General features: G+C 41.4%; 1 protein-coding gene across 4 annotated transcripts in view; it reads right to left on the bottom strand.

Annotated features, from left to right (window-relative positions):
• Positions 1–5322: 5322 nt before the first annotated feature.
• Positions 5323–13534, bottom strand: part of ITSN1 (intersectin 1) — a 260698-nt gene continuing 252486 nt past the window's right edge. For all 4 annotated transcript variants that reach the window (XM_073617164.1, XM_073617162.1, XM_073617165.1 and 1 more), the window contains 2 exons: positions 12778–12951; positions 5323–9009 (listed from right to left, as the gene is read on the bottom strand). In XM_073617164.1, the coding sequence (XP_073473265.1) occupies positions 8861–9009; positions 12778–12951 (323 nt within the window). In that variant the 3' untranslated portion in view covers positions 5323–8860. The remainder of the gene's footprint in view (positions 9010–12777; positions 12952–13534) is intronic.

Here is a 13534-nt window from a genome sequence, read left to right as displayed (position 1 = left end):
AAACGCCCAAAGAGGGGAGGAGGATACTTGGATAATATCCAAAGTCTGGGTGGGTAGGAATCCAAGAGAGCATACAGGTTCCCTGGTTGGGTGCAAGCCCGCAATGGTCTGCAATTATAAAGCACATTAGGGGAGTATTATATATAAGTGACAAGTAAGCACTTGAAGAATTCCCAAAAAGCATCCCAACCTGAAGGGTCCATAAGTTTACCTGCCTGTCTCTCCTTCCTCCAAACACGTCTGTGTGGTGTCAGTAACAGCTGATGAGTGCAGCGCCTAGGGAGTTTAAATGTATAACACTGCAGTGGGCGGGGGTGTCCAATCAGGTACCTGATTGGGTGGACACAGTAATGGGCGGTCTAGGGAGGACGTAGAGTATCTGTTATTGATATCCCCCGGGCAGAGCGACGCACGGCGTCATCTCCACGGCACGCTCCCTGATGTGAAGCCGTTCACAACAGGACAGTGGTGGGCGTGTGCGACACCGCAGAGCTCAGCAAGGGGTGGAGCCAGCATGACGTGGAGGATTCCCCCATGCGTCTGAGGTCCCGCAGCGCAGAGCTGGCGTGTCCGTTGTCATGGAATTCCATGACACAGACTGCCAGAGAGAGGGGGGGCCGAGCGCGCTCTGATGAGAGCGCTCCTCGATCTCCCCCGGGTGCGCCGAGTGAGCAAACATAAAGCCCAAACCTGGAAGAAATAGAGGAAGAGGGAAGGGAGTGAGAGTGACACCACACAGACGTGTTTGGAGGAAGGAAAGACAGGCAGGTAAACTTATGGACCCTTCAGGTTGGGATGCTTTTCGGGAATTCTTCAAGTGCTTACTTGTCACTTATATATAATACTCCCCTGATGTGCTTTATAATTGCAGACCATTGCGGGCTTGCACCCAACCAGGGAACCTGTATGCTCTCTTGGATTCCTACCCACCCAGACTTTGGATATTATCCAAGTATCCTCCTCCCCTCTTTGGGCGTTTTGTTTGATGAACTGGGATCTAGGATTTGATTCCACTCATTTTCACTTCCTCAGGTATGTGTCTGAGATTTTCTATACTGACAATAGCTGGTGGGTCATATTTGTCAACTTAAAATACTCCCCACTCTCTTCTGAATAATCTTGCTTTTATACTAGGTTGTTCTTACAATATTCTCATTGAATGTTTTGTATCATTTATATTCCAGCGGGATTGAACCCCCTATTCTTTTAAACCCCACCGAGTAGGCTTTGACAAGCTTCTTATTGAAGGGGTGATGGTATCTGTTCCTTTTGGGACATCCTTAGTGAAGCAACCATAGCCCACCTTGGCATCTTATTTCTGTGATCTACTTGGCCTTTTCTCTCCTTCCTTGGACCTTGGGTTTGTGATCCCTGTGTGGCCGTGACAGACAGCACCCACCCTTTTTTTTTGTACTGGATGCTGAAAATGTCCATGGGAATTCTCACATGAATCTAAGGGGTCAGTATAAAATTCTTGCAAAAATACAAAATTCTTGTATGCATACCTAGAACCAATAAGTGCTGGAATTAATGTCAATGTCAACTAACTCATGCAATGTAAACCATAGACCCTCTGTTGTCTTTTGCTGTGAATATTTGAGATGTTTGTTCATTCACTTCTGCTCTGCTTTTGTTAACTTTTTAGACGAAATATTCACCCTGACCAGTTGTCGTTACCCCTGAAGAAGAGGTCAACCCTTTTGCTTACCTCGAAACGTCGGGTTTTTATGATTATTAGTGTTATATTTACCCATATCACTGAAATTGGTCATTGTCTCATAGAATTAATTCCTTCTCATTTATATGCATCCATTTTAATGTATGTACTGTTAGGTCATGTTAATGATTTTTAGATGGATAATCAAATAAATACAAATATTTTTATATAAAATTCTACTATTTCCTACTTTCATTAGAGGTGACCCCATATTAAAAGTCCCATTAGAGGAATTGCACTCCGGTAGGGGGTGCTTTTGTTTTGCAAAAATTGGGTTGGGGGTTCACCTCTAAAAACTTTACGCGTACTGGGACGACACCTCCTTATTTCTATAAAAACGTCTCCAATCTTAGTATATTCCCATCTCTGTGTCACCATTTGGGAGACTTTTCTTCTCTCCTTGTTCTGTCTGGCACCCATTACTTGGTCAACAGGTAAGAGGGAAATAATTTTAGATACACAGACAGCAATAATGTCACCCAGCTATCCTCAGTCCTGCTTACTTAGTCACCCTACCTCTATTCCAGGGCATGGAATGCTGCAGTCACTGTAAAAACACCTTCTTCACCCTCAGGCCATACATCATCTATTACTGATTGCAGGAGGTAGAGACAGCAAAGACCACTTGTCTCTTGCACAGATATTGATCTGTTGTAGAGAGGCGTTACATAACCGGCATTGGGCTGTGTGCCTGGTTATAGTCATTGGACCACCTTTCTCAACCCTAGGGTTTCCTTACATCATTGATGGTTGAGACTTTTAGAGCATAGGATAGTACTTCCTGTGTAGTTGTTCCTTCACATGAGCCTAGATGATCAGTGTGAAGTTGTTCTTTAATGGCCTCTGAAATGATTGTAGACAATAATGATCCTGTCTTGAGGGAAACTGTTTTCTATTGAGCTGGGATGCTAGCTCAGTGGGAACAGGCCTGATCGGAAGTCTTATATATGCACAAACCTTGGCCATGGTTGTGGATGTTCATAGTGAAGAGGGTGAAGCTTCTGTTTCTGTAAAAGGTCAATAGTTATAAGCAGAGCAAGCACACTATAGGCCATGGGCTGTGACATGGAGTAATGAAACATGGACACATTTTAATACTTCACTAATAGATTTAATAAACTTTATTCCCCACCAAAACAACATGAAAATCATACAACACAGAATAGGCGATAAAATGTCTTGATATGTTGTCTGGACAGACAAGAAGTCTACAAGTTGCAGTTCAGCTAACTGGACAATACACTGAAAGTGTCAAAATGGTTCTAAAAGACAGAACACCATATAACCCAGCTCCTCTTAAAACTAGTTTCTAGTCCTGGTATGTCATAAAATTCCAGGGGATAGTTTTCTGCTTTCGTTTGTGTCTCCACTCTTCCCCCAAGGCCTTAATAACCAACAGGTCACTCTTCAGAATATGGACTCTTGTTCTCTAAAATGAGATTGTGGTCCAAAAGGGAATGTCCACATTGGCTGAACACGCATGCTTAGATAGAAAAGAGGAGTGCTTACTAGTGATCCCTGGCCTTGGCCTCTCTCTTAAAATTCATTGGGTAGGTATCAAGCCAACCCAGCCAATCAACTCTTTCAACCAAGGCAATGCCAGCAGGGAATGTCTACTGCAGTTGCGTAGTGCCCTAGAGACACACAAATGTTCCCCAATCTGACCATTGATGGCTCAGTCAGGCAAATGTTCTCATGTCTGCAGGTACTTTTCCTTGCTTATTTTTCATGAATAGAAGGGGACACTGTCATGTAATGGGTGCAGAACGTAGACACAACTGGAAAATCTGCTGGGTATCTCACCACACAAATCCCGGAGAGATCTTCAAGCTCAGCATGTGAATTATCTTGCGAGCAATCACTTAAAACAAACATTTTTGGGGGGGATGAATTCAGCTTTACAGAACCCCGATACAAACTAACCTGAACAAAATGGCCGCCAGTGGCCTACTTAATATTTTCACATCAGTAAAAATTATCCAAGAGAGCAGGACAGCAACTTTTACATAAAAACCAAATACTTTAAAGGTATAAGCCTTAATATGGCAAACAAATACATGCTTTTCTTTTGGAGAGGATTCCCTTCAATATAACCAAATGTATGGCAAAAAATGGTGAGTGCAAAATTCAACACGTTCCCTAATAAATAAAAGCTGAAATATTTAAGTATGAAATGTAAACGCTGAAGACTTTGAAACCCCTACAATATTCCAAAATACAGTTATATTACAGTGGTCTGTAGTCCCCCCCCCCCCCAAAAGTTATATCACAGACTGGCAACCGGGGCCTTTCCCTTTGGTGACGTTAAACTTCAGCCTCTGTGACTTGAAGCTTGACAACAGCTAGAGAGAAGCAGGTCACCGAGTTCTAGCGAAATGTTAATTTGTGCAATGATGTGCGTCCATTCTGGACTATAATTAAAAAAAAAAAAAAGACATGATATTGTCTAGAGGCTAAAAAGCATTTATAGGAATTGCCATAGTGGCATACGTACCATATTAAAAAACACGTACCTTATACAATGTCAATAAATTAATTATCAGACTCTAACGGCAGTATTCAGTAGTCTCAACGGTAAGTGCCGCCAATGCTCTTGAACAAGAGCAGACAGCGTGGGGTTCCCATGGTCCTCTGCCGCAGAGCCCTGACATAGACCTTTATCTGAATTTGCTGCTTTCAATTAACTATTCACACCCAGGAATGTCTCCTGAAGGGACCTCAGCACATTTTCAGTGTCATGGTAGTACCTGGACCTGAAAGTGTTGTCAAAGAACTAGCAACACTATCAAGACACTCACAAAATGGCAGCCTTATCACTGTGCTGATGACAGGCCAATAGCCATACTGATCAACAAAATCAATACATGATAATATGACAATGGAAAAAAAAAAGGACTTTTAGATGGTTAATGACTAAAATAGCAAAAAAATTGTTAGTTTACAGAACATTGTAGCTCAATAACTCAGGCATGTTTGTTCAATAAGGCAGCATGAAAGTAGTGAGGGTGTCCATACTACAGTAACCCATTGCAACCAGATTTCAGCTTACTGAGGTCAACTCAGATGATTTATAATTGGTTGCTATGAGATATTGTAATTTGTTCAGTTTTCTACCTCACTGTTCCTAAAACCATTTTTACTGTATAAGCTTAATAGTCCACCAACAAGCTTTCTTTCATCCAAATGTATCTGGGTGATATGGGCCTTGGTCTGTATCCATAAGCCTGGCTGAACCACAATGTGCAACAGGTAATCAACTCCAATGTTTTATAAGAAGTATGATCTGACCTATCATGGAGGCATTTTGGCTGCTGGGAGTGCTGCTCCTCAGCCAGAAAGGCTTTATAGGCCCAGCTAATGTACACTCTACGATTGTGAATCTGGGACCTGAGGTTATGGTCTTTACATTGGTCAATCCAACAGAAAAAGCTGGAACCACAGTGACTGCTCTACGGTCATAGGCTTTATTCAGCGGATAACAAACAGCCGTAGGATGTCAACACATTTCAGCCAAAAATGGTCTTATTCATGACTCATCAGTCATGAATAACACCAATTTTGGCTGAAAAGCATTAACATCCTATGGCTGTTATTTGTTACCCGCTGAACAAAGCTTATGATTGCAGAGCATTCACCGTGGTGCCGGCTTTTTCTGTTGGATTAACCGTTGTGGATGAGGTGTCAGCTGCCTCTGACCGAGCACCGGTGATACAGCCGCGATACTCTTTTAGGAGGTTGTAGCACCAGTTTGTGTATTTATGGTCTTTACATATAGGAAAAAAAAGAGACACTAGTGGAGCAAATACACAACTTACCTGTATTCGGACCTCTGTTTTCTTGGGAGGATGAGGGGGCAGTTCTGGCTTACTCACTCGCACATCTTTCTGTTGCCCAGGGTATATTCCAATGACCCGAACTTAGCAAAATCATTTTTAACTAGGACAATTATATGCAATCTGTAGCAACACCACAGGTGAAACATCTAACTGCAGTCCATCAATGATGATCCCTTGGACATTGCTACCATGGAATGAGTGGGGTTGGTCCAGTAACTCGCAGCATTCCTGAAATTCCCTAAGAAAGTACATCTATGAAGGATTTCACCTTTCAAATTTAAATCACTGCTCAGGGCTCAGCTCCAAACTCCTAACATGAAACCAATCAGGGGTTGACCTTGCTAGTGTCCTGAAAATTTTAGGTGATTGGCACCACGTGGTTTCTTTTCTTCTCAGTCAAAGACCCAGAACATGACTGGGTTCCTGGCATTGTACAAAATCCTGACAGAGAGTGAGCATCTGCATTGTGTCAGTGTGTTAACTCTTTCTCATCCTTTTCAGAGATTTCTGGGAGAAGCTCCCATTAGCTGAAGGATTACAGGCATAAAAAAAGCTCCAGTATGGGGCTAGCCGAAAACATTGGAAAAAAAAAAAAAAACGCCCATGTGCCACAAAGATTCTAACAATAAAATAGAGAGCTTTACATATAAACATGGGAGGGATCTACTAAAACTGATTTCTTTGCACAGCCCCAGCTGTGCACCAATCAGCTTCTAGGTTTTTCCTGTCAAAGCTTAACTGAACAAGCTGAAGTTAGTAGCTGATTGGTTACTATGCACAGCTGCACCAGATTTGTGCTCCAATTTTAGTAACCCCCCCCCAATAATATCCACTCAGAATCTCTCTTAAACTATCTTGGTTGCATTAGTTTTCATTTTTCGGGCCAAGAACATCTTCAGCAAGTACAGAAAATACCTGTTGATCATGCCAGAATTGCAGTGCCCTCAACACTTCTACTGAGCAGAAAACAAAGCACCAACATCTGTCTTGTGTAAACTACTACTACCATCAAACTACCATGTAATAGGGAGTGAACAAAGGCAGACATATCTAAAGTCCAGCCTGTATGACAGCAATGGCTCCCTCCATAGATACAATGGAAGAATGCATGTAGACACGAAGGGGTTGCTTTACTAAAACTGGAGAGTGCAAATTCTGTTGCAGCTCTGCATAGGAACCAATCCGCTTCCAGTTTTTGTTTGTTAAAACTTAATTGAACAAGCTGAAGTTAGAAACGGATTAGTTTCTATGCAGAGCTGCACCAGATGTTGCACTCTCCAGTCTGTGTAAGCCATGGTTCACACTGATGCGGTGCAAGATGTGCAGCGATTCCTGTGCGTTTTCCGTACTGCATCATAATCGTACTCTGTTCATGTGAATCGCCGCGGGTGTCAATGTTAAGGACACCCCAAAAATGGTTCACAAACGCAATGCGATTGGCAGAATCAGAATGCATAAGTGTAAACACCCATGCGATCCAATTCTAGTGTAGCAAAAAAAAAGTTGCATGCACCTTTTTTTGTGTGTGTGCGGTGCGATTTGAGCAATACAAAATGAACAGCCTCAAATCGCACTGCAAAGAATTGCATGTGATTTGAAAAGGTGCAATTTCTGTCCAAATTCACATGAGGTTCCCTGCACCGCACCAGTGTGAACCTAGGCTCAACTAACCCCAGGGGGACAGAAAGTGTGTTGCTGGCAGGATCACCAGATGAAAATTAATGGTGGTAGCTTGAAAAAAAAAAGAAGGAAAATAATGCAGCCACCACATCTAAGGACTGGTAAAGGGCAATATAAAACATTTTTGTGTTTATCAGGGGTCTCAAACTGGCAGCCCTCCAGCTGTTGCCAAACTACAAGTCACTTGACATTGCAAGGCTGACAATTACAAGCATGACTCCCACAGGCAGAGGCATGATGGGACTTGTAGATTCACAACAGCTGGAGGGCTGCCAGTTTGAGACCCCTGGTTTAGATATACTTTAAAGCAACTCTGTTGCTTGAAAAAAACTTCTAAAATAAGCAGTGTAGCAAAGTAGACTCTTAATACTTAAGTCCTCACTTGTAGGGCTACAGCTTTCAGAAAAAAATTTGAGTGGCTTACACTGCTACATGCCTGCATCACCTGCCATCCTCTATGGTTCTGTCAGCCTTACATCACTACAGGATAGAGTAGTTCATGCAAGGCAGATGGAGGAACCATAGTGGGGGGAATCAGGCTCCCAATGCCAACAAACATGCTGGACGTTGCAGATACTGCCAGAGGCTGTAGTTCATCAGGGGAGTTAAGAAAGGATTCCCTGCTGCCTGAGCGGTAAGTCATCTTTCACAGACTGCTTTTATAGAATTTTCCTTTTAAGCTACAGCATTTCTTTGAATCAATTTTTGCAAGCTAATAGGTAGAAAATGAGGGCAAAAATCTCTTGTAAGTAACTTTCAAGTAAATGTAAACCATACAGGGCTATATGGATGAATGTGTGCTTACTAGGAAGTGGAGCTATTTCTTTACCACCAATCAGATTCAGACTTTCAAGGCAGCTCTGATGCTCATTGGTGGAGAAGTATTAAAAGAGAGGTAACTCTAGTTCTTATTAAGAACATATCGACATACAAGGTATGAGATCTTCCATAGATGTACATGAGTACAGTACAACAGTAGCTTCTAAATTTCCTTATGGACTGAATTTAAAAAACACTTTTTTTTTGCATAAAACTTTGTAACTCTTCTTACATTGCCATTAGAAAAAAAAACCTCCAATAATGAAATGTAACAACTGATACTGAGGAGTGTTATAAGACAATAACTTAGTGTAGAGTAAATGAATATTGCATGACTTAGTCTTAATTATTTTGGTCAAATATTCTACATTTTCCACACTTCCCATGATTCTGCAATGGGTATAGAACTAAAAGTTCCAGCCTGACAGGACATATCTCATGCTCTAGCAGCAAGGAATCATGGGTAGCTGGACCTGAACCCTGCAGTATTCCTTCCCAAACTCTTAAATGTACCGTCTGCTTTATATACAGTTAGTGATGGGAGAGGAAATCAGAACATGTTTTAAATGTTCCTATCACAGCAAAGGTCATCTGTACCCAGAAAAGCAAAAAATACAACTGGCTAATATCTAAAATGGAGTCCCACATATAAAACACAGACATTTTCTTAGAAAATGGCAATCCCAATTAAAAATCTGTGACGATAAAGCGGCAATGTCGGATCCGGGTTTGGCGATGTACCATCGTGAAGGGCCCTGCGGACGAGGCGCTGAGGGATGGAAGGAGGACGCGGCTTGTGCAAGTCTTCCTATGGTTCATCAAACAGCTGCAAGTCCAGCCGGACGACAATCTCTCCTGTTGGGACCTCGTGCAGCAGCAGACACTTGGTAACTGGACCCTTCGAGCCTTGGTCTTTCTTAATGTCCGATACTCGTATTTCTGTCCGTCCAAGGAAATCTAAGAGAGGGGTATTAGAAGGCCATCGTCACTTTATTCTAATCTTCAGGATATCGTAATAATAAATATATGCTATCTAGAAATCTCTACGGTATTTGGAGTGTTCATATTTTGATATAACTCTTCTGGTAGTGATTACATCAAGAACAGTGATACCATGTAACAATTTATTGTAGTAGGGATTTATTTTGTTGGCGTCTACTCTATATATTATGATCTTAGTAAATCCTCATGGATATCAGAGCTTAGTGTAGAGGAAATTAAATCCACTTAATGTATCCTTGTATTTTGCCTGTTCAAATCTTACACGTAGATTAATTTTTCTTCTCTGTGACCCCATCCACCCACTGGAGCAAGTATATAATAAAAAAAAAAAAAAAATAATTAAATTGGGTTGGTGGAGGATTACACATGGCTAAGGACTACTCTTTCACGCCATGTGGAATGGCTGCACAGGCACCAAGCACTGAACCGTAACTGTAGTCTTTGCTCGATTCCCAAAGATGGTCCTCTCGAGGTGTTAAATCCCCTTGACGGGGACCCATTGACCCCCTGTGGGTTTTTTGCTTTTATTTGTATGTATGAAGTCACTGGATGCCAATAGGTATGTCATGTTCTACATTTTGTAAACATATGAAGGTCGATAATCGTGGTCTATATTTTATGTCGTCTATAATACTGTATGTTTTCTTGGTAGATTTGATATACGATTGCAGTCTTCTCTGTATAAACACGACAGTCATTCAAAAAAAGACACCACTTGCTCCCATCTATAGCTGGCTATCGCAGTAAAAAGCATTGGAAGGCTAACAACAGGTACAAACAAGGCCAAAGATAAATCCAAGGGAAAAACCAAGCTTAACTTACCACCAGCCCGCAGATAACAAAATAACCTAACAGTATGCGTTAAAAGCAGGGGTTTAGTCTGCACACATTTGCAAATGCATGCGTAAGCCACAGAGCCTCGTCAAGGCACCCCGTTATCTGTGGTACCTAACACAAATTTATAAGTGTCCCCACAGTGGAGGCACATGCATTCTGATGGATAGGTGAGATAAGGTGGACTGAAGGGAAGCCGCCTCTTCTTAAAAGGTACAGGGGCACACTGAACACCCAGCATATACCACAATGGCTGCAAAGGTGTCAGTGCGTTGCCTGACCAAAAAACATGACAGTGATACAAAAAAGACACCACTTGCTCCCATCTATAGCTGGCTATCGCAGTAAGAAGAAACAACAGGTACAATCAAGGCCAAGGATAAATCCAAGGGAAAAACCCTTGGATTTATTTGCAAATGCATGCGTAAGCCACAGAGCCTCGTCATGGCTTATGCATGCATTTGCAAATGTGTGCAGACTAAACCCCTGCTTTTAACGCATACTGTTAGACAGGTCATTTGGTTGTCTGTGGGCTGGTGGTAAGTTAAGCTTGATTTCTCCCTTGGTTTAATCCGTGGCCTTGTTTGTTCTCTGTATAAACCCCTGAAGAAAGGCATTCAAGCCAGAAATGTTGGGTCCACCAGAGACAAAATTTTTACCTGCTTATATCGTATAGTACTATATGTATACAATTCATGTGTTTTTGCATAGACATTTTTACCATATTGTAATTTTATATTTTTTGTAATAAAATTTATACTTTTTATACTTTTGGTGTCCATGTCACCTTTAAAGTCCCGTCCCGTCAAGGGTGTTTCTCTGTTTGTACCAATCATTGGGATGTGGTTACAGGACACCAAGCTCTGTGGATTGTGGAAACCTAGTCTCTAGAGGTGTTAAATACTTGTGTTATCTCTATACCACACAAGGCTGTAAGTCCTCCCAACAGTTACGATTTGACTTTAACCTACCCTCTAACTATAAATTTTACTATCAACTTCACCATACGTGCACAATTTGGGTCCTTGGACAACCCCATCCAAGTGCCTCCTTTAGAAAAGATTTTAAGATGGCCAGATCCTACTAAGCTCATTTCGGTCTACTACTCTACCCTTGAACAGACTCTAATTCCAGATTTAGTAGTGCGCACGTTAAATGGGTCTCCCTAGATCAGTGGTTCTCAACTCCTGTCCTCAGGACCCACCAACAGGCCAGATTTTAAGTATTACCTTGAGGAGATGCAGACTAGAATACTGCAATCACTGAGCAGCAAATGATATCACTTGTGATGTGTTTCAGTTATCTTGCAAACCTGGCCTGTTAGTGGGCCCTGAGGACAGGAGTTGAGAACCTCTGCCCTAGATATACAATTTACAGATGCAGATTGGACAGAATTTAGTGACACCTATAAATACTCTGTCATCTCACCAAGGACAGAATTATACAGCTTAAAATCTTTCACTACTCCCATCTTACCCCTGCTTGACTACATAAGATGGGTTTAAGCCAATCAGCAGAAAGCTTCAGAGGTTGTGGCCAGGTTTATTTCCTCCACTGCTTCTGGTCCTGCCCGGTAGTTCAGGGATTATGGGTAGAAGCAGGCTCCTTTATTTCCTCCACATTGAGCTTAACGAATATTTTGCACCCCAAAAACTGCCTTTTGGGAATTTTCAGGGACCTGACACTTTCCTCACATGCCAAAAGATTGCTATGTATATTATACTTTTATGTTAAGAAAACACTTATTATCCTGGAAAGGGATAAAGGATTTTCTATGGTTATGATTATTGTAAACGTTGCTATGAAATATGTGACATTTGCTTATTATGTGTCTTTCTTGCAATTTCTATGTTAATAATCATACGGGGCATGTGAGACGGTATGCTTTATTGTTTATTTTTTGTATTATTTTGTACAATTATGTGGTGTTTTGTTTTTGATCTTCTCAATAAATATATTAGTGTGAACCAGGGCTAAAACCTGAAGGCTGATTGGATTCTTTGCAGAGCCGCACCAGATTCTGCACTCTCCACTTTTAGTAAATCAGCCTCAATAGGTCACTTTAAGTTATGCTTATACCATATACTACTTTATATGTTGAGACTGCTTTCTATTCTGCATGTGATAGATGTAATCTATTTGGATTATAGGTGACCTTAAATTTATTCCTTGACAGGAGTTCTGAAGGGATGCTGCAATTAAGGCCCCTTTCACACTGCTGCGACTTGAAAGTCGTGCCATTTTGCTGCGATTTCAAGGAATTCCTGTGTATGGACCTCAACTTGCATCAAAGTTGGACCAAAGTAGTACAGGGACTACTTTGAAGTCGGTACGACTTGAAGTCGCACAGTTAAGAACTGTACTCATTGGAAATCATGGGGTACAACTTGTCATGTGACTGTGCAGTCCCAAGTCCTAGGTCAAGTCGCACAAGTGTGAAAGGGGCCTTAGGGAGCAATGTGGGTTGGATCTAAGCAGGCAGTGCGTGCTATCACATATCTAAATTGGTATATTTTTTTCCTTAATTTGTTCCCTTGCACAGGCTAATGAACTATCTGTTGTTGTGCAAAATGAGAAATGTTTGCATTCCACTTTTACAACATACTGGTGAATGTCAAAGTGTGATTGTATGTTTGGGTATAGTTGGTCCTCTAAAGTGAGGTGAAGATGGAGCCAACGACCAGAAGGTGCATCTGGCTGTGCTCAGTCCAACTTGAACAGGACCTGAAGTGACCACTCCCCACTTAAACATCTTTGATGGATCTATGAACCCTACAAGCAGAATGTACATTTGTGCTCAGCCATTTATCAGAGTACAATGTGATGCATCTCAATAGGAATATATTCTTATATACTATACAGTGTCAGCACACTACTGTCAGTACTGACCGTCCGGAGAAAACTGATCCCTTTCAAAGACGGTGATACAGAGAACATCTTGCTCCAGATCCTTAATGAAGAACTGGCAGTTGGAATTCCACTTGGGGTTCAAAGTGTCCTGGATGGTCTTGGTGATGTGGCACTGGGAGCCCATCGTAATCTCACAGTATGGATTACTCTTACCTGGACAGAATAATACATACCAGTATAAATATAAGATACAAATTACAGTCTACTGTATACAGGAACATTTTTTATGTTCTTACAGGGTTTCCCTGCCCAACACTGATATATCAGATTTTGGTAGTGGTCGAAGAGAATATGTCAATATTATTTTTATTATTATACAGGATTTACATAGCGCTAACAGCAGTAACACAGTGCTTTTTATGCATATTCTATCTATTTTAAGTCTCTGCAATTACTGAAAAATACCAGCTGGTCTGCCAGAAATGCACTTGGCTCCTAATTCCTGTTGTGAGATGACAACATGCATTTTTTTTTTAGTGGTGTCAGCCCTGCCCAGTTGTCTTTTGCTAATTTACTCAAACAATTTCTCTATTGTACTCTATAAAGCAGGGGTATCCAACTTGACCTCCCTGAGCTACATTGGAAGAAGCGGAATTGTCTTGGGCCACATATAAAAATACACTAACAATAAGGATAGCCAATGAGCAGAAAAAGTAGGGAAGATCACAAGTTAACAACCACTGAGATATAAATAATGTACCTATCTGAGTAAAATTGTTTTTATTTTTATTGTGAT

This window comes from Aquarana catesbeiana, linkage group LG02 (assembly GCF_042186555.1).
Source record: "Aquarana catesbeiana isolate 2022-GZ linkage group LG02, ASM4218655v1, whole genome shotgun sequence".
NCBI lineage: Eukaryota > Metazoa > Chordata > Amphibia > Anura > Ranidae > Aquarana > Aquarana catesbeiana.
This window is presented reverse-complemented; position numbering and strand designations above follow the sequence as displayed.